General features: G+C 46.1%; 4 protein-coding genes and 1 pseudogene across 7 annotated transcripts; 1 reads left to right on the forward strand and 4 right to left on the reverse strand.

The window, feature by feature from the left end:
• The first annotated feature begins 923 nt into the window (after positions 1 to 923).
• Positions 924 to 3261, forward strand: LOC117838943 (uncharacterized). Of its 4 annotated transcripts, none has more exons than XM_034719150.2 (6): positions 924 to 1148; positions 1490 to 1578; positions 1947 to 2192; positions 2292 to 2610; positions 2681 to 2729; positions 2938 to 3261. In XM_034719150.2, the coding sequence occupies exons 1-6, from the start codon at positions 1123 to 1125 to the stop codon at positions 3127 to 3129; spliced, it is 921 nt and encodes a 306-aa protein (XP_034575041.1). In that variant the 5' UTR covers positions 924 to 1122; the 3' UTR covers positions 3130 to 3261. The 4 variants fall into 4 exon arrangements, with proteins under 4 accessions (XP_034575041.1, XP_034575042.1, XP_034575043.1 ...); XM_034719151.2 differs by having other exon boundaries at positions 927 to 1228; positions 2681 to 2762; XM_034719152.2 differs by having other exon boundaries at positions 927 to 1196; positions 2681 to 2762.
• A 148-nt stretch (positions 3262 to 3409) lies between these two features.
• Positions 3410 to 8057, reverse strand: LOC117838942 (uncharacterized). The gene is made up of 3 exons (XM_034719148.2): positions 7857 to 8057; positions 6436 to 6520; positions 3410 to 6077 (listed from the first exon to the last, which is right to left on the reverse strand). The coding sequence occupies exon 3, from the start codon at positions 6002 to 6004 to the stop codon at positions 3686 to 3688; it is 2319 nt and encodes a 772-aa protein (XP_034575039.1). The 5' UTR covers positions 6005 to 6077; positions 6436 to 6520; positions 7857 to 8057; the 3' UTR covers positions 3410 to 3685.
• Positions 8058 to 12920: 4863 nt separating this feature from the next.
• Positions 12921 to 14871, reverse strand: LOC140221381 (uncharacterized; annotated as a pseudogene).
• Positions 14872 to 15020: 149 nt separating this feature from the next.
• Positions 15021 to 17779, reverse strand: LOC117840280 (uncharacterized). Its single transcript, XM_034720763.2, has 2 exons — positions 17552 to 17779; positions 15021 to 16014 (listed from the first exon to the last, which is right to left on the reverse strand). Exon 2 carries the CDS (start codon positions 15992 to 15994, stop codon positions 15209 to 15211), a length of 786 nt encoding a protein of 261 aa, XP_034576654.1. The 5' UTR covers positions 15995 to 16014; positions 17552 to 17779; the 3' UTR covers positions 15021 to 15208.
• A 795-nt stretch (positions 17780 to 18574) lies between these two features.
• LOC117840281 (uncharacterized) lies at positions 18575 to 19360 on the reverse strand. The gene is made up of 2 exons (XM_034720765.2): positions 19052 to 19360; positions 18575 to 18953 (listed from the first exon to the last, which is right to left on the reverse strand). Exons 1-2 carry the CDS (start codon positions 19285 to 19287, stop codon positions 18815 to 18817), a joined length of 375 nt encoding a protein of 124 aa, XP_034576656.1. The 5' UTR covers positions 19288 to 19360; the 3' UTR covers positions 18575 to 18814.
• Positions 19361 to 20960: the final 1600 nt, after the last annotated feature.

Below are 20960 nucleotides of genomic sequence, written 5' to 3' on the forward strand. Positions count from 1 at the left end.
GGACTCCATGGATGAATTTCGCGCGTTTCTCTAGCAAAAAAATGAAAACCGATATGCTTCATTCATGTGATCATGTCTAATGGCCTCGATAGTAAAACACTCCTTGCTAATTACTAAATGGTGTCTCATTCTGAGGTAGACTAAAACATCAAGACGACAAAGAGAACAGATGCATTGACGGCTTGCATGGTACTTTCTGTCCCATCTATTTGACCTACTAGTTACTTCTACGAGAACATAATCTTGTAAATCAGTGCCTCTTGTTAGGACAGAACAAAGATCAACTTTCCCACTTTCCAGTGCGCTAAAATGGTATAAAGTGGCCTCTTTGATTTCAAAAGGGCAAATTTAGCATCCAACTACCGTCGAAGGACAGATTCAGCACTTAGTGATAACTCATAAAGCACTTCATTTGTTCCTCAGTGACAGATCGATGATACAGAGTCGCTTCTTTCAAAAGGGCAAATCTAATCTAGATTGACACCATTACGGAACAGATTCAGTAGCACTTCGTGATAGCTGGTAGAGCACATTTTTTCTTCCTTAAATATTCCAAGGAGGGCAAAGATGGATCTGAATACTGAAAAAATGCAAGGGACAGGTTTGAATACTGCACTGCCATGTGTAACTGATGAGCAAATTAAGCCGACATGATACATTACTAGCAATGTTCATAGCACAAGAACCTCGAACAGTTGCCAAACGTGACCAGCAAATATGCCGATTTGTGCCGACGAAAGTTATTCCCTGAATGTCTCCAAGGAATTAGTATCAGACTCTCCATCAGCTAGCTGTCTTCAGTGTTCAGCCAACGGCGAGAAACGGCAGGGTCGGAGGCGGCACAAAGGAGGGAAGAATATCAAACGCTGGGCCCCAAAGTTGGTGCAGCCAAAAAGAGGCTGGATTCTTGAAGGCTTCCATGGGGGTAAAGCGATCCCATTTCCACTCCTCTTTCCTGCCTCCACGACAACTGTTTTGCTTGCTCTGTGTCTTCCCTCTCTTCCACCACCTCTCTCTGTATGCAAGCGAGCAGTTTTAAATACGAGGCCTTCGCTTAGTGCTGAAGCTGCTTGTTGTGCCTTGGAGCTGCTATTGGGCTTCTCTACAAATACTTTGCGCGCCATGGACGGCGACTTGAAGAAGCTGAGGTAAAAGCAGGCGCCTGCAGCAGGATCTACACCTCGATCTGCTGAAGGGTTTGATCTTTCGTCTTTTTGGCCGGCTAACCGTGAGCTTCTAAATGCTTTTATGCCATGTTGTTCTTGTTAAAAGGCTTCATTTTTCCCCAAAACAAAAGGTTATGGCTTCATTTCGGTGGTTCTTAAACCTTCTCCTTAAGAGTTGAAGTGAAAAGATTATATAGCCTAATAGCTAGAGAGGAAAAAAGTAGCTCAGATGCCACATTTTAGGGATTCAGATTCAGAACATCACCTTGCATTCTTGCGATCATTAGACAGTAGCAGATTAAGATTTCACGACTCTTTTGCAGAGTTCGGTTTTCTGGAGTAGGAAAGGGAAATAAAGTTGGAAGACAGACTTCGGCAATACCACCGCAAGAAAACGCAGCTCTTGGAAGAGGTATGTGATCAAAATATGATGATTCGGCTTTCACAAACATGAAGATCGTAGAGATATGTGATGTTAGAAGGTGCCTTAATGATCCAAAAACACTGTGATTCTAGTATTCAGATGGTAATTGTAATTATGTCAAATGACTGCACAAGAATTTAAAGTAGTAGTATTTGCCGACTAATAGTATTACAATTCTAGTCACTATGATCAAATCAGTTAATTTACTTCTAAAAACTGGAGGTGAAGCCTGGAGCATTTAAACATTCCACAGATGGATGTGCAGTAACCAGTCATAGTTTCTCCAGTTTTATGGCGAGAGAGAAACCCATAAAATTGAAAGCAAAAACCTGACAAACAATCATTGTAACTCCCAGCTGAGATGAGTAGTGGCGGGGAATATGACGCTGCATTCGCAGCCACAATTGCAGCAGCAACATTCGCAATTGCTGCTCGAGAAGAGAAGCTTGCAGCTCAGAAGAAGCCTGTACCCATCGAGGCGGTGCCACCTGCCCTTTCTCCGGTCAAGAGAGCAGGAAGCATGAAAAAACCTGGAGGAGGCAGCAAAATCTCAAGATGGTTCAGTGGCAAAGAGCCCGTTGAAGACGATGACGACGGACCAGGTAGTGTAAACATATCCTACCTTACTCCCAACCTTTTGCCACGTGTGCTGTACCAAAATCTGCAAAAGTCTTGTGATAATTAATGGATGATCCTTTCAGTTAACGTATCTGTAAGGAAGCCGCTGAAACCAGCACCTGGAAAGCCTGAAGATATAGCTCCAGATCATAAGGTGACACCAAAGACGCTTGAAACTTCTCTGAGTGTAAAGAAGGGTTCAGGATCCTCCAACAAAGCAGCAGATAGGAAAGGGAGCAAGAAGTTTGAGCAAGAACAGGCGATTCAGAAAGTGCCATCAGCCGTCAGGCCAGCTACATCATATCATTCTAGACGGAATGGAGAAGGCACAGCAGGAGTGACTGGCACGGGATCCAAGGCTGATGATTGGGAGAAGGCAAAACTTGCAAGAGTTAGGGAGGAGTAAGTATGATTTATTCTACATTGTGCTTTTCCATTTTATTGAAGCTATGCTGATATTGCCGCCATATAGGTATGAAAAGATGATCGAAACCATAGCTGAATGGGAGACTGAGAAGAAGGTGAAGGCGAGACGCCAAAAAGACCAGAAAGAGGTTTTTCTTGTTAATTTATAGTTTGAAGAACACTGCACTTTAAATCCAATATTCCCTTCTTTGAGAACAACTATGATACAAACTCTTGATGCCAAAAAGATCACTCTAGGAAGTAATCATGACTGATTAAATTGATGAGGTTAAGAAACTGAGAACTGAACTTCTTAAACTGCAGACCGAGCTAGACAAAAAAAGAGCAAAAGCACTGGAAGAATACAACCAGGAGATGACAAGGATCAACAAAATTGCTGGAGGAGCAAGGTCAATGGCAGAGGAAAGAAAATATAATGACGAGAAGAAGATCAAAGAGAAAGCGCACAAGATACGATCAACAGGAAAGGTTCCCCGCACATGTGCTTGCTTTTGAGAACAGTTCTATACTGTGAAATTTGAAACAAAATGAAGGAGGTAACTTGAAGGTTGTAAAAGCCACAAAATTGCCATGTATTGTAATATGTATTTGGTTTGACAACTGATGAGTGTATAGAATTCGATCCAACATGCAGCATATTGACAAATTGCACTGAAAGCAACATCAACACGTTTGAAGGGTGCGTAACTGACTGATATTAGGAAACATCTAACGCCTCGATATTCAAGATGAAATGTACTAGTGGCTGACATCCAAAAAATGTCAGAAGTAGGTGTGGCAAATAATATCAACTCTTCTAATAAAGCATTTAGGGAAATCCAAGCCAAACAAAAGGGGTATTACAGTGTCTCAATTGATTTACAATTATGTAAACTTCAAAGCACTCATTCCATGGAACCGAATCGACTAAAACCTTTTTAGCAGCTTTTGTTCTACAGGACAAATCTGCTGTACAAAATCCTCTCCATCAGGCTCAATTCTAGAGCACATAAAAGAAAAGGAACCCAAAAGCCGAATACAAACATGGCAAACTTTGAAAGACATGCACATTCTATTCAGCTTCCTCAGGTGCATTCACCTCATCATCAGGAAATAAATCTTGGGAACTACCAGCTTGTTGTGTTGATGATGTGGGTTTGCCATCTTGGAGAGAAATCACTGTTTCAAAAGCACCAACTAAAGCCTTTACCTTGCTTTTTCTTGATTCCACTAGCTTGCTTGCTGTTTCTTCGATTACATTATTGAACAATCCTTGTGCATCTTTCTTCTCTTGTGCATCTTGGTGTCGCAGTTTCACACCGGGAGATTCCATATCTGGGTTAGTAGGAACAGCATTACTTGTGCTATTCCTCTTGTAAATCCTTCTTGTTGGTTGGCTTTCACGATCTGAACCTTCATTTGCAGACTTTCTTCTAAATTTCAATCTTCTTGGGCCACTGCTATCTGGTGTGAGTTCTACAATTTTGCCCCTCTTAAACTTCATTTTATAAGGTGTGATACTAGTATCATCCAGTTCGACCGTAGAGATTCTTCTAGGTCTTGAGTCACCAGACTTTGATTCACCCATATCTCTGTTGATTGTTGCCTCTTCATCTTCTGTACCAGTTTCATCTGATTCACTTGATTCAAAATCATATTCTTCATAAAATTCATCATTTGATAGTTCTTCTGGTGACTGTGGAATAAAAACCTTTGATTTCATTCCGTCCTGTTCAAAGGTACTTCCGTTACTGACGCTTGCTACCTCATCAACAGCAGAATCACTTCGTTCAATTAGCATGGACTTAGGTTCCTCCAGAAGTCCACCATCTGATGAAGTTTCAGAAATTGATTGGCAGTGAGAAGTACTGTTATCCATACTAGCATCAAAAACTTCATCAGCCTTGGCATTCTCTACTGCATTTCCAGAAGCAAAATCGAGACAAGACTCAGGCTCCTCGGCATGTTTTTCATCAACTGCCAGTAGTTCTGGGGATGTTCCGAAACCTTCACAAACTGCCATTTGTTCCTTACATTCAGAGATTAGAGACTCCACAGATGCATTAACTTCAGCTTGATCATCCTCAATTTTTGAATTACTTTCAATTAATACCAAGCCATACACATCTGCATTTTCGACAACTGTTACATGTTCTGATAATCGGCAAACAGCTGGATCATCAGTTTGGTTGTCTTCACCCTTTGAAGCTTGACCATGAACGATATTCTGTTCTGCTAGTTTGCGTTCTAGATTAGATTCACCTAGCATAGCATTGAATTCCTGGCCAGCTAATGATTGCTGCAGCTCAAGAGCAACGGCACTTTCCAGGAGGGCTTCACCTGCTACCAATTCACTTTTTTCAGTGCTTCCCACCCCATCATCCTCCGAAATGGATTTACTTGTTTCTTCTGGTGCTGGTAGAGAATTGCCTACGTATTCTGTGGCATCTGGAGATAGTTCTGCTAGTGCTGACTCAATAGAATAGCCCCTAATTTGCATATCATCCTTTTGTTTTTCAACAGAAGCAATTATCTTGGGCTCCGCAGATAAGGATGACCCAGACATATCTAAGCCTTCCTTCACTTTTCTATTTGCATCACTTGATCTTGTAGCAATTTTTCCGGGTTTTGCATGCACTCTAGTGATAGTTGCTGCTGGAGATGTAACCTTTAACTTTGGAGTATTTTTATCTTTTGTGAGAGATGGAACAGGAACTTGTTTAATCATGTTGAGTTTACTGGGAGATGAAGCCGGCCTCTTATGCCATGATTGATTAACTGCTGTGACTTTGTCCACAGTAATAGATTTCTCCAGCGAGGTCTTCTCTGGAAACTTTGACTTGGCAGGAAATATGGCCCTTTTGGCTGGCACTGTGTCCCTTTTATCAAGTTGTGGAACTCCATTTGAATACCTTTGATTTGCTGGGACCTTCTGTGCAGCATTTGAATACTTCTTTCTGCCATCAGAGTTCAAAGTTTTATGTTCGGTTGCTGTAGCTGTCAGCGGAACCATATGTTCATTGGATGTAACACCTTTTCGATTTGCTGATGCTATTCTGGGTGCAACCCGCACAGCTTCACCCAGAGATATACTTGACTTGGCTAGTGAAAGACTCATATTCCTGACATCCTTGGACCTATCCAAGATAGCTGATCTATGCAACGTCAAATTTTTCAGATGAGCAGGAAGTTTCTTTCTTCTTCCTCCTGATAAACTTGTCTCCTCTTCAGAAGGATTTTTGTGTCCGTACTTGCAAAAATCATGGCATGAGCCTCTAGAAGCTCTGAGATAATTTGGCAGAGTCTTCTCATGCTTTTTTGACTCTGGAGGTGAAGCCGAACTTGTAGGTGTGGTGCCACCAGATGAACTCTTTTCCAAAGATTTGGACATTAATGTCTTCCAGAAGTTGAGAAGGTGCTGGTGTCAGGTGAATGTTCTTCCTTTTGAATTCGAAAATTTTAGGCTGTTGCAATAACGAACATGAGTCATTTCTAGAGATTAGCACGACCAGAAACTAAGAATTCACATAATTAATATAAGAGCTGAATTACTTGAGCAACACGTAATTGTACTAGTTCCAACTATCTTAAAAATCACACAAACTGAGCAGATCAATATCCTACTGATGCTTCATTAGATAACTGAATAGTAAGTGCAGGATTTGCACCACGAGATCTTAACTATTCAAACCAACAAAAAGAAATCTTAGTCTCTTTGATCAACACTGCTCTAGTTTGAACAACTTGAATGAAAAACTATTTGAAACCATATGAAAAATAATTAAGTGAATTAGAGAAAATACTCGCACATCAGAAGCATACCTCCTAAAAGCAGGTTCCTGCAGTCAGTGCTCCTCAATTAGCGATCGTTAAAGAGTGCATGCAAATTCCATTATGAGTAGGTGGCCTGAATTTGAAAGGAAACAAGGTCATCAAGATAGCATATTTCAAAGCCATCCCCCGCACATAAATTAAATATTAAAAAAAGTTCCCATCATGGACAGTTTGCTTAACCAATAAAGTGCCCATCACCAACCATATTACAGAATTTCTATGTGAAGAGGAGGAAAAGGAGGAGGCGATGAACATAAAGATCCTGACAAGCACCTCTGGATAGAAGCAATGGAGCAGCCAGAATGTGACAGAACACCAAATAAGAATTGAACTGTCCATGTCTAAAACTATCGTACGAGAAGGCACAACTGGGAACCATTTCGAAAACGAGCTGTCCCTGTCATACTTGATACGGTAAGAAATCAGAATAGTAGAGAATACCTATCACTCTACAAGGCCGCAAGTGAAAAGATGGCCAATCCTAGAACTATTTATCTTACAGTACCTTGAACTACTCTCCAAGCAAAGAGGTGATTTGGTCATGCAACTACTAGCCCAAAAGAAAATAAGAGGAAGAAATCATTCTGAGGGGCTGTTTGATCCAAATCTTTGGCCTTTGGTTTAAATCTGAATTCTGAACCAATCCCTACATATCCTAGAGCAATCCACCTTGAACAAACACCCAATAGAATTGTGCAAAGATCCTAGGCCTACACAGATACTTCATCCGACTAACCGATCATTGAACAGAAGCAATTCTTTCCTAGCCAAGCTGTCTTAGACCACACTGCTCCATCATTAGTCTCTCCAGCTCGAGGCTGCAATGACTGAACGAGTAAAAGCGCGAGATGCCAACCAAAATCCCCACGGAAATTTACGTTTAAAAAAACACGGAAACAGGAGGACCACCGGCATTAATCTAAAAGGTAATTTATCGATCTTGAAAATCAATCGCTAACCGGGAAAGACCAACATCATATTTAACGCGTATTACACCAAGCAGAATCATTGTTAAATGTTTTTTTTCTCTCGAATAAGCAGAATCATTGTTAAATGTTAAGTCACATGTACATAACCAGGGACTTTTGCACCATGCCAAAAGCCAGCCAATTGAGAGGGAAACAAGGTAAAATGGAAACCAAAAAAATCAAGAAACCGTGCAACGCAATGAATTGGTATCAAAACTGTCATCTTTATATGTAAAACTTTACTCTTTGTTAAACAACAATTAGTACAGAATCGATCGGAGTGGCGGCTGACACAAGCATTTATGCCGACCTAGTCAACCCCCAGGAACCAAGCCACATCGCAGAACGCGTAGAAACCAGCCGAATCAAGGCGATCACACAAACCCAGACCGAAACGTCAAAACCCCGCCGGACCGGAGCAAGGCAAGATAAAGATCATACCTTTGAGAGGAGGCAGAGGCCCCCGGCGGAGCCTCCCGCCCTCGCGACCGCAGAGGGCAACCGAAGCAGCGACGGCGAGGCGGAGGAAGAGAGGCGGCGGTGGCGGAGGCGACGCGGTTGGCTGGGCAGTGGGCAGGGAGCTGGCCAGCGGCCACACCCTTTTTCCTTTTCTTCTGGAGGGGGGACAGGGGAGGGGAGTCGTGCGCGCAACTAAAGAAGAAGGGCGTTTCTATCGTTTCAGCTTTCCGCGTCCTGGCAGGTGGCAGCGTTGCTTCGTTTCCTAACGCCTGGCTGTTGCAGCCTTGCAGGTAGCTTTGCTGAGCTGACCCTGCCGTTTTGCATCTGCTTTGCCAAATTTCCTGTAAAACAGCAGAGGCAAATTTAATTTTACCGTCACCGTACCAAGTGAAATTACGCTTTGCTAAAATATCATCGAGTGTGCATCAATGGCATGCAGGTATTTCTCCGTTATTTCATTTTTCAATTATAGTGGTGAAGTTAAAGTAAATTGAAGGGGATGTGTCTGTCTTAAGGCTGGTGCGTAAACTTGCGCCATGGTAGTACATGCACGGTGCTTGTTTTGTATCTTGGTCAGTGGCGAATACAGGATTTGAAGCTAGGATGGTCCAACACAGAAATTTTTCTTGAATCTCGCAAATGAAAAGCGTCAATTTTCAATACAAGTTTAAAAACTTAAAATCGCCGAAGGAGAAGGGGTAGCTGAACACGTTGTTGTCGTCACCGGACTCAACAGCCTTCGGGGTGCGGGAGGCGGTTGGGCGGGAAATGCTGCTGCTGCCAGTGCTAGCTTCTTGCTGCAGGTGTCGCCGCGACCGCGGAGGATGGTGGGGGATGCCAGCGCGGCATGGAACTCCTCACCGGATCCAGACTCAGCGTCGCACACAAACCTAGTCCTAACTTTTGTCATGGGAGATCAGAGGATGGAAGGTGTCTGTTTGCCGCTTTTGTCGCGGGGAATCAGTATAACGAAAATGCAGGGTAAGGTTCTTTGGATCGGATTGTATGCACCCTCTACGTTCGCTCAGTTGAATAGTAGAGGTTTTCTAGATGATGCAACACTGGAGTAGAGCATTATTGTTTCGTATACTGTAGCTTCTTTTTACACTGTTGGAACCGTAAGGTATTTACGTGTAAGGAGCCTTCGGTAGTACTCACGCTGAGGTAGAATAATGGCTACGAACGAATTTGATTTGGAGAAGGACCCGCCTAAAAGAAGCGACCCGGCGGAGGCAGTGTATTTCTCGACGCGCATGAAAGCTCTCTCACGGACGATCGTAGCCAGGCTGCCAGCCTGCCAGGCACCGGTCGATCTGCCAAAACTGCCGTGCCCATCCCATCGCCAATAATGTCCTCCCCGTCCTTGCAAACCGATCGACCGAGATCTGCGCACGATGATACGAACGGCGCGACGATGGAGGCCAACCGCGTCGGGAGGCCGCGATGGATCCCGATCGGTCGGCGGACGAGGAACAGGAGCAGACGATGCCGAGCGAACCTACGTGCCCATGCTTGGCGAGTTGGCGTGCCATCATCTCCTCCTCTCCGGTTCAGATGGATGGCATGGGTGCGCTTTTAATTTGCCTCTGATCAGCGCTGATTCCAAGCACAAGCAGTAGGTGCGCGGGCACCTTCGTGGTGCAAAGATGAGGCAACCAAGGTTGAGTCTTTGGGACACCAATCAATCGGCACGGACGCGTGACATCGATCGGATCTCGGGTCGATCTCCCCTTCGTGATCGCGCTCGGCTCCAAGCAGTGTGACTTGCACGTCCAAGATAATTAGGAACGGTCTAGAATTTCGGCTTGCAGCACGACAGATTCCCCCGTGCCCCCCTGCATCTTTTTAGCTGTCCTCGCATCGCACAGATCAAAATTATCTGCACCGGTAGCAAAAGGAATATATCATACTACTGTAGGTTATTACAACGGGGGAAAGGAAAAGGAGTCAATGCGCAGTCCGGCCGGCCGGCCGGCCGGCCTGCCTGCCTGCCGAAAGCAAGCACCTAACAATATCATCAGGTCATCTCTAGCACCACTGAAATGGTAGATCGAATGATTAGTTGGGCCAGGATCGATTGATTAGCATCTTGATCGATTGCAGCGTAACTTTGATCGCAACTAATCGTTTAATACGGAAGATGCCTAATTAGTTCGCTGCTAAGCTAATGGCAGCACCGCCGCATCAAACACTAGTACTAAACACGCATGCATGCTTAGATCCCACGCAAGGGAGGAAAAGGAGTGTCAACCCAGTCATTGGTGCGGCGGGGGCCTGAAGCATGATGACCGTGCTCTCTTCTTTTCTTCCTCCCGTTTCGTCTTTTCTTTTGGTTGGTGAATCATTGCTGCTCCATCTCGCTAGATCATGGAAGCATCATGAAATCTGCAGAGATTTTATACTAGGGTGTACCGTACCACTGGATCTGGTATTCTTGATGCCTGCCGACGACGCCACCAAAATATAGATTTTCACAAGGCGCCCGATCGAGATCACATACGCGACTGCACGGTCTCTGCACCCCATCCAGCCCTGTCCGGACAGACTTCTTCTTGCTACGGGTTTTGACAGCAGCAAAGAAAGGATCAGGGAATGCATGTACTGGCTGAAGAACCCAAAGGCTGAGCCTAGCTTGTCCCTCCACTCCATCCATCCATCCAACCACCGGCAATTCACCCCGTTGCTCGTCGGGAAAACATGACTTGACCTGTCCTTCCTCTACCACGGAAGCGGCATGAGCTACAGTAACTAGCTGCCCTGCATCCTTTCGCTTTTACCAATCAACGCAGGTACCTACCTTACCTAAAGGTAGAGTTTCCTGGCTAGTGACTGATTGGGACCTTCAAGTGGGGAAAATGAAAATAAAATGAAATAATCGATGATATATAAAAGAATAGTATATGTGATGATCAATGCAGCCCCACGGCGCGATAAGAATTCAGCCGACCAGACAGCCAATTCAAGCAGCGATCGAACTGATGGACCATGATTTTTCTGCTTCTGGACGACGGGAGGAAGCAATTCGCAGTGCAGAGGAACCGGTTCCGGAAGGAAACAGCTCAACGATCATTCTTCCAAGGTGTCAGAACTCAGGCGGACCTTTTGATCGGGACGCACGTTAGCTACAGGCCAGGTCATGTAGCAGTCAGTCTAGCAGAACGCACGGCACGGTCTAGGATAATCAATTGCCAGTATATATCACTTATCACGCCCTAGATCAATGTTTATTATGCTAACAACACGGACATGTATAACCTATAAGGAGGTAAACGAAGCATGTGCGTGTTTTGACAGCATGATACTCTACATGCATCCAAACATACCCTAATACTCCCTCCGTTCCAAATTAGGACGGAGGGAGTAGTATTAAAATTGGACATAAATTGCATATCATGATCCCCAATTCGAGGGAAGATCAAAGAGTACTCCATGATACAATACATGTGCATCGATGTTGTAGGGTTCGTACTCTCTAGAATGCACATGATAAATAAGTGATGCCTGGAACTCCAAGAACCCCCTGTGCAAATCGGTCTAGGGCTAGGACCTGTTGAGCCAAGCTTGTTTCCATGGCTATCGGCATTGACTATCGCATGGTACACGTGTTCTCATACGTTCTAAACCTAGTAGTGGTGGCTCCGGAGTTGTTGAAATCCAAACCTTCTTTCTTCTTCTCTCGCGAGAACATGCCTCGTATATATAAGATGCCGTGAGCATTCTCGTCTCCAGTGAACGACGTGGAAATTAAAGCCCTCTCCACCAAGGAGCTTATTGTGACGACGCTAAATCACATTGCCGCCACATCCGGCACGAAAGCTATAGGTGTTGCCATGGAGCATACATACAAAATCCTTAGAGTACAAGTTGTCCTCTTAAAGCCGCGATTGCCATGGAGCATGAATACATAATTTTTAGAGTGCAAGTTGTCCTCTTAAAGCCGCGATTGCCATGGAGCATGAATACATATTTTTTGGAGTGCAAGTTGTCCTCTTAAAGCCACGATCGGACACGGCCATCATGTAAGATGGTGTGCAGTGGAGATGGTATGTACACATAATGTATTCATCCTCCCTCAACGACATGATGGGCTCTAGTTACACTAACACAGGCTACATTGGGCCATGCATAATTATTAGCCCCGGCTATAACTAACCCAAGCAACCAAACACACCTATAATGTATTCATCCTCCCTCAACGATATGACCGCCTCAGACTCATACAAGATCATCTTTGACAGCTTTACTGCATGGCTGATGGAGGAGGTGGATGCTTCGTTGTGTCTAGGACTAGGAAGCCTGGTACGCTTATTGTTCTATCCCTCTGCCATCATGTTCCATTAGATCTAAATTAAATTGTTACTCCCTCCGTCCCAAATTATAAGTCATTCCAAAAATCTTGAAGAGTCAAAGCATTTCAAGTTTGACCAAAATTATAAAGAAAAATATAAAGATTTATGACATCAAATAGATATACTATGAAAATATAATTGATAAAGAATCTAATGATACTTAGTTGACATCATAAATGTTATTATATTATCATATAAATTTAGTCAAACTTGAGATACTTTGACTCTCCAAGATTCTTGGAATGACTTACAATTTGGAACGGAGGGAGAGCCAAATATGCACCAGGTCCCTACTATATTTTCCTCGTGCGTGGTTAACCGCATGTCCTAAGGCCTCCTTCCAGACCGATCGCTTTATGCGTGTCATGCTTCTCTTGTTCCGGTATTTCTCGTTGCCATGGAGCCAAGTCCATGGAGTACCAGTTGCACATTGTCATCCTCGAGCCATAATCGATGGTCACACCATGGGCGATGGCGTGTGGTGAAGCTGGTACGTATCCTTCCTCCTCAACGACATGGCCACCTTAGGTGAGATGCGGCTCGTTCCCTTGTACAAGACCATTTTTTATGGCCATTCGGCTGATGGAGGAGCTAAACGTTGTGACTGGGACCATCAAACGTGACTTCCTAGTACCCTAAAGAGAGCACTATCGGTGCATCTCCTCGTTGTTGTAGTGGCCTTATCCTTAAACTTTTTTTGAGAGGGTACATATATAGGACAACCACCATGCACACCACACTCACATGCACGTGTGCATGTGTCCATCGTACACTAAATAAGAGATTGGAGAGACTACTGCCCTTTGAAAAATCCACCATAATTTGTCCCCGTCGAGAATTGAACATGCTACCTTTCAGCCACAGGCCCGTTCGCGCCCTATCTTGAACGTTACGATGTGCTTGTCATGCCAAGCCTGCACCACGGTCCCAACTTCTAACGAGAACGTGGCCGCTGTAACTTTTTGTGGTGAGAAATTTTAGTTCGAAGCAATTCACAGAAGTGAAGAACTGCGCCATGCCACCATCTACCACACTGGGCAGGGTTTGAATTTTGTGGATATAGATATAGATCCAATTTAAAGTCTCAAAAATTACTTGGTTTGAACACAAGATTGGCACGTACTTAAAGAGAGTGTACAATCCACTGAAAGGAGTATAGTAAAACTTACTTCTCTCTTCAGCATATGTGTGTGTTTGAACTGCATAAAATCTCTATTTTTTTAAAGATGAAACTATGTTAAAATCTCAAACTCCGAATGCCCGCCAGTCGAACGTGTTTGATTTCTTACGCACCGCGTAGCAGCGCGCCCGGCGCTCCACGGCGCGCAGCGCGCCGTCCTTGTCGTACCGGAGGCGGAACGTGGTCGCGTAGAGCAGGCGGTCCTCGTCGAGCACGTCCCCGCCCACGCCTCTCCTGTTCCGGCACTCCACGAGGCAGAACCTGCCGTTCCCCACGTGCGCGAGCTCGGTGTGCGTGCTGTCCCTGCGCGCCACCTTCTCCTCCGCGAGCTTCCACGACGGCGGCGGCCGCTCCGCACCGCCACCATCACGATCCCCGTCGCCTTCGCCGGCGGGAGCCACGACGTCGCAGGAGCAGACGCGCCCTGGGGACGCGGCGCCCCTGCAGAGCCCCACCCACGCGTCCACCTCGGCGTCGTAGTGCGCCTGGCCCTCGAACGGCAGCATCCAGTCCCCGTGCCGCGCCCACCTCCGGGCCCCGGCGTCGAACGAGAAGGTGCCCCCGCCGCGCACCGAGAAGAACACCGTGCGCCCGTCCGGGTGCGCGGCGTGGCAGGCGGTGGCGGCCGCACCGGTGTCGAACGGCGCGTCGCGGAGGGTGCTCCACGCCCACCCGCGCCGGCCGTTCGGGGCAAGCACCCTGAAGTGGTCCCGGCCGAAGCCCCTGTCCAGCGCGTAGAGCCTGTCGCCGGCGGGCACGAGCTCGGGGCGGTTCCGCAGCGCGGCGGGGGTGGACGGGCCGACGGCCAGGCCCCCCGTCGCCGTGTCGTAGACGAGCGCGGGGGCGCTCTTGTCCTCCTCGCTGTAGTCCATGGCGAAGATCATGCCCCCCCGCCGCGGCGAACAGCGCGACGTTACGGGGGTCGTCGGTGGGGATCTCCAGGCGGAAGATCGGCGGGCCCGGGAGGCGCTCCGCGCGCAGGTCCTCGTCGGGGTCGCCGTCGAAGCCGTCCACGTCGAGCTTGTAGATGCTGTAGCCCTTGGACCAGTCGTCCAGCACGACGCAGAGATGCCGCTGCGGCGAGCACCGGCGGCAAGGACGCCTGGATCTGCCGTCATCGTCATCATCCGACGGCTCCGGGCTGCGCCGCTTCGGCATGGCTTCGCCGATTGTCCTGTCCTCTTTGCGTGAAAAATAGCAGCAATCTCGGACGCGCGCGACTCTCCCCACAGGAAGAATCTGGGGAAAGTATAGGGATGTCTCCCAGAACGTCACGGATTTGCATTGTGCAATAGCGATCTACTCCGTAATTAAGTCGGTGCGGCCCCAAAAACAAAGGTCGGTGCCAATCCCTGCATGGCTGCATCTGCATCCTGTCTCGATCTGACGAGAATAGCGTACCCTACGATTCAGCCATCGATACAAATTGCAACTGAGGAAGCAGATACCAGAAATTAAATTGCTTATGTAAGCCATTGCATTGGCGCTACAAGCTTGTAACTTACAGAAATAAGGTTCCTATAAGAAACCACAAGCCAACAATTTTGAATGATTAGCATGGCATGGAACCCAAATGTTCAAGCAGAACTAAGAAACAAACACATCTAGAACCACAGATAAGAATATTGCCGAGCATTTAATAAATAGATACAGTTACAGCAGAACATGGGTCACAGTCTCAGAAGGTTTGCTTCAAAAAAAAGTCACAGAAGGCCAGAAAAGAAAGGACAAGAAATCAGAAGAAACTATACAGGCCCACGAGGGCAGGTGGCCGTGAATTGGGCTGGCATTTCAGACAGCACAAATTAAGAAAAGATCTCTCTGACAAGCCAATCCAAGCTGGGATAAGCGAAGTAGAGGATCAGAAATGATGGCAGCGCAAACAAAAATGTCACGAGGAAATACAGCAGCAGAACAGTGGCACTTGCAGGGACAGCATAAAGGACTATCAGCAGGAAGAGTATCACAAGTGGAAACTTCGCTGTCAACTGCATGAAGCACACCATAAGCTTTTGGAGAGACGCACTGATGTTGTCAGTGTGGAAAATGTTACGGATGACGTTTGTATCTCTGGCAGAAGAGCTCTCTGGTCGGATAACAGCATTTCTTCGGTGGTGATGACTGGAACTTGGGCCAGCACTGGAATGCCATGAGGAATGATGTTCATTGTGATTAGTGGAATGGAACTTTGCTCTCTCACCATTCATGCTCTCAACCATCCAGAGAAGAAAGTAGTTCTTGCGTGGGAACCTGAGGTTGCCTTTGTACACGAGACGGAAAGACAACAGGTTGCACCAGGGGCATGAGATGAACAGTGGCAGCTGGATAGGAAGGGACGGGAACTTGACAACAGCCCAGTGAAGACCAAGGATACAGTTCTTGCACATTGTGTGGCCACACCACAATACATAGGGAACATTCTCCACAAGGTTGAAGGATTCCCAGCATATTGGACAATCAAGGCCTTCCTCTCTGCTTGTACATGATGAAACTTCATCATCAGAACAATCTGGATTGGATATGTTGCATTTTGAGGGCTGTGCCTTTTTCTTTATGCTTCCAGCTATGGCATTTGATGCAAAACTCCACATGATGCCCTCACAAAACAAACCTGAGAAAACAATGTTTAGTATCTGCTACAATGCAAGTATAATACTTAAGAAGATAAAAATATAACTGGTTCCACTATGATTGACCACGAAATTCACTATAAATGATGGATAAGGCTAATTTCAGGCAAAATCTAAGTTCTAAGGACAAAGTAATGTTAGCATGCAGGATTGTTTCTCAGACTTAACAGGTCGAAAAGGGTAAGGAGTCCATCAAGCAGACAGATAGGCAAATGATCAAAATGACTCGAGATAGTTATGTCTGGTTCTTGAATGATGTGTAAAAACAAAAATATGATGAAAGAGTATAAATGGCCTCAATCATGCAGAAAAACAGCAACGGCATCCCAATGCAATGACAATTATTCAAATTGCCCAATGAATTAGGAAAAGATTTGGCAAATTGTTGATAGCTTTTATTCTAAAGAAGCCAACAGTATCCCATGTCCCAAGCCCCCAACATCCAACAATATGATAATAACAAGGCTTCTTTGCTAACTTTTGTAGCTTTTAGAAGGGACACCTATAATGATGGAACATCAGGTTCCGGCCCTACATATAATTTGGGTTGAAAATCAACTAATCAACAATAGTTGATTATATTCTGTAACACATAAACTAAAAGAAACTGATTAACTGCTCCAGAATCGCATTTGTAGAACACAGGGACATCCACCTTTGGATTTTGTGACACCACAGGAGGAGCTTACAACATGTTAATAAGAAAGCTATTTTGTATACCTCAGTTCTCAAATATATGATGTTTGGGACAAGCTAGCTAGTTCATTTTTTAACTAATTAGCTAGTCCTAAACGTCATATATTTAAGAACGGAAGGAGTAGGTTGTTAAAACACACTGGACACATAGGCATATGAATTGGAAGGAGCAAATAGATCCTGCAAGGCTAGATATTGCCAATATTGTACTTCAAGCTATAATTTGAAGAGCCGCACTGAACCCAACTTTGAAATATAGAATAACAAAGTGCAGGATTGTGAATTTACTTGTAAATGAACCAACACCAAAATTGAGTTATTTTAATGCATCACAACACAAATACAGCAATCCTGAAAAAGGATGTGATTTGCTATAGTATCCAGAGCCTATTTGAGAGACATCTTGATTGGTCAATGTAATGCCTAATTCCACAGGTTTGGTTAAGACAGCTTGTAGAGAGAGAGGGGGAGGGAGGGAGGCCGGATCAACCAACCCTAACCTAACCACTCCCTCCTCCCCCCCCCCCCCCCCCCCCCCCCCCAATCCCTATCCCTATCGTATGCACAAGGCACCCATTCCCTTGAGCCGAACGTTTCGTATCGGTACGACCATCGGACCATGCAACCTGAAACCGTGAAGGTCTCCTTTCTCACCGGCGCTGGGGACCGGATCGAATGCCGTGATTGCCAATTCAACTCGAGCACGAGCGCGTGCAGCCCAGAAACGAGAAATTCCCACCAAGTACGGACGCGCAGGCACGAACAGGACGCGAATCGGGTAGATTACCCGAGAATTAGGGGAAGGTGGAAGCGGCGGCTTACCGAGGAAAGCTCGGATCCCGTCTAGCAGAGCACGGGGATGGCGAGGTGTCGAGGGAGATCGCCTCCGGTGATCAGGGAGGTGTTCATATCGGCGACGGCCGCCGCCCCACTTGCTGCATCGTCGGAGATGGAACTGGAAGGCAGGGGGAGGGCCGAGGGCGGAAGAGGAAGAAGATGCACGCCCCTTCAGGCTTCACTGCTTCAGCACTCGGAAGTGTCGTGTTCTCTCGTGTATTATTCACACGCAGCTCTGCCCCCGTGCAGGGGTGGCAAGATCTGGGCCGCTCGCCCCCTGCTCTGGACGGCTAAGATGAAGCACCTGTTGTTATAGGTTGAGGGAACAAACTGGCCGGTGGCATGCTCACGTCACATCATACCTTAATCATGTCATTTGCTAATTGTCAATTACTAGAAAATTTCATTATCGGAATCATGCAAAGGATCCAGTCAGTGGGCAGGTGGTGGCAGTGAAGAGCGTGGCAGCGACCTGAAACAAGATCTCTGCACTGAGCCGACCTTCAACCGCAAGATGGTGTTGTCTAGCACTCTAGCTGAACGAAACAGAAACGAGAGCAACGGCAAACGCTCAGCCTCTTGCCCTCTATCCCTCTCCATCGGGTCAGCTGCTCCCGGTCCAAGGTTCTGAAAAACATCAGCTGTACTGCTCACCGGGATTAGGACGTACTGACAGTGGTGAGTGCGCTCATGCGTCGGTGTCTGAAGTGTGATTTGGAGAGAAAAAAATGTTCCAGCGGTGCTGCCACTTTCCGAGGATTCTTCTCCTGAAACTAGCGATCAAGCAGTGGTTACTTGCGACCTTAGGGCACGCCGCACGCATGGTTGATCCCTTCTCCTGTTGAGCACGAAACGTCGCGACTAGTAATGAAGAAAAGGGTTGCAGACAGTCAGCAGCACACAGAGGCCTCCGTGCCTGAACTGTGAACACACCTGCTGGGCCTGAGCCCAACGAGACCCGGGGAGCATTTCTTCCGAGAACTGATTGATGATCTAACACGTTTCATCTTCAGAAAACTGACGTTCTCCTGGATCCCTCCACTGTAACTTTACATATTGCAGTATACATTCACTTGAGCTCGCGTTTTCTCTTCAGCAAACTGAGAATCGCAGAAGCACATTGTGATTTTACTCCACTACTCCAGTTCGTCGATAAAGACCAATGATTGATAGCACAAAAGAAGAAAAACGACCAATTGGTGCTACTACTACTAAGATACTCGTGCTGCAATTCACTCTTCCCGAATCCTAAGGTTTGCTGTTGCTGTCTTCGGGCAACGAAAATATGAGGGCCAGAGAGAGCGGCACGACGACGTAGGCGCCCTTCTTGAGCAAATCCTCGGTGTCCTTGGAGATGGCGCCGATGCGAGACCAGTCGCCGCTGTACCTGCAAGCACCACACATCACTAGCCACGTTCACGCCAGGGCAGGCAAATGCAATGGCCGCACAAGCAGTCTGACAGGCAGCGTTTGCGCCAAGCTCACCCGGCATCGACGAAGCCGAGGGCGAACAGCGCGATGCCGGACCGTAGGAGCACGCTCTTGGAGAGCAACGAGCGGCCTCCGGCTCGATCGCCGTCGTCCGCCGCCTTCTTCGCGCTGCACGGCCAGAGGCGGCGGCGCGCCGCCGGCCGGGGCGCGAGCTTGTGCGGCGGCGCGCGAGAGGGCGGGGCCGGGGCCGGAGCGACGACGGTGCTGGCGCCGGCGTGCCACCGCAGCATGCCGTTCGGCGGCGCGGTGTGCCGTGAACGGCTGGCTTTATCTTTCTTTCTCGGCCACACGCGTGTTAGCGGCAAGCAGTGGCGGAGCTAGAAACCAACCCAAGGGGGGGCCAGCCGGCCAGATGCTACTGCCATACTGTGCCTAGCACCATCATGTGCTTGTTAAATGTTAGCAAATGGTATGAACTAGGAAATTAGGGTAAAACTAGTTGATCCATATTGGCCAAGTCTTGACTTTACAACAATGTAGAAGCCTGCTCAAGTCCTACTAATGCAAGCATAATTGGGTGACATTATGAACTAAATTAACTATTTGGCCAAGCTAATCGGCAAGGATTATCCAACGGCAATCGAGATAGCTATAGGAATATTCAAAAAAAATTACACGTGTCTAAACTAATCTAAGCGTAAAATTTTACTTTCAACAAAACTATAGAAGCAAATGAACAACTAGTTTTCCTGCATTTGCCAACAAGTAGCCGACTAAGAGGGCGTTTGGATCCTTGACCTAAAGTCTAGTCCATGTCACACCAAATCTTCAAAGGCTAATTAGAAGGACTAAACATGAGTTAATTATAAAACTAATTACACGGATAGAGGCTAATTCATGAGATGAATCTATTAAGCCTAATTAATTCATGATTAGCACATGTTTACTGTAGCATCACATTATCAAATCACGAACTAATTAGGCTTAATAGATTCATCTCGTAAATTAGCCTTCATCGGTGTAATTGATTTTGTAATTAGTCTATGTTTAATACTCCTAATTAGTATTTAAATATTTGATGTGATACGAAATTTTAGTACGGGCTAAAGAAACATCCCAAGCAAGCTTGCAATTGCAATTGGAGCATGGTAGATTGGCAAGCGCGGAGGCCGAGGTTGATTTCGATTGGGCGACTGCATGCGGTTTGCTGTGGACCTGTGGTTGTTTCCTCAGGGGGGTGTTTTCTTCCACTGACTTATTTTTAGCACGTGTCACATCGAATGTTTAGATACTAATTAGGAGTATTAAACGTAGACTATTACAAAACCCATTACATAAGACGAATCTAAATGGCGAGACGAATCTATTAAGCCTAATTAATCCATCATTAGCAAATATTTACTGTAGCAACACATTGTCAAATCATGGACTAATTAGGCTTAATAGATTCGTCTCGCCGTTTAGATTCGTCTTATGTAATGGGTTTTGTAAATAGTCTACGTTTAATACTCCTAATTAGTATCTAAACATTCGATGTGACGGGTGCTAAAAATAAGTCAGTGGAAGAAAACGGACCTTAGTCGCTAGATCGGTCATACGTGGACCATCACGTGAGATTCATCATCGATCATGCCTGTGTTTCATTCTTGACGACTTGATTTTGGTTGAGGCATGTCAATCTGTGCTCGGTTCTGCAGAAATTTTCCTAGGCCAAGGGAGGGCCTTGGCCCACCTTGGCCAATGAATAGCCCCTCTGGCGGCAAGTTAGCATAACGCCGTGCGTAAGGGAATGTTTGGATACACCGTGTTAAAGTTTAGCACCTGTCACATCGGATGTTTGATATTAATTAGAAGTATTAAATATAATCTAATTATAAAACTAATTGCACAGATGGAGTCTAATTCGCGAGACGAATCTATTAAGTCTAATTAATCCATGATTTGACAATGTTGTGCTACAGTA

This window comes from Setaria viridis, chromosome 9, assembly GCF_005286985.2.
Source record: "Setaria viridis chromosome 9, Setaria_viridis_v4.0, whole genome shotgun sequence".
Lineage (NCBI taxonomy): Eukaryota > Viridiplantae > Streptophyta > Magnoliopsida > Poales > Poaceae > Setaria > Setaria viridis.

Coding starts and splice junctions, on each gene's coding strand:
- LOC117840280 (XM_034720763.2), bottom strand. CDS start 15,994: ATGTGGAGTTTTGCATCAAATGCCATAGCTGGAAGCATAAAGAAAAAG.
- LOC117838942 (XM_034719148.2), bottom strand. CDS start 6,004: ATGTCCAAATCTTTGGAAAAGAGTTCATCTGGTGGCACCACACCTACA.
- LOC117838943 (XM_034719149.2), top strand. CDS start 1,123: ATGGACGGCGACTTGAAGAAGCTGAG. Junction 1,149..1,489: donor GGCGACTTGAAGAAGCTGAG/GTAAAAGCAGGC, acceptor ACTCTTTTGCAG/AGTTCGGTTTTCTGGAGTAG. Junction 2,193..2,291: donor AGACGATGACGACGGACCAG/GTAGTGTAAACA, acceptor TGATCCTTTCAG/TTAACGTATCTGTAAGGAAG.
- LOC117840281 (XM_034720765.2), bottom strand. CDS start 19,287: ATGCTGCGGTGGCACGCCGGCGCCAGCACCGTCGTCGCTCCGGCCCCG. Junction 18,954..19,051: donor CTCGGCTTCGTCGATGCCGG/GTGAGCTTGGCG, acceptor TGGTGCTTGCAG/GTACAGCGGCGACTGGTCTC.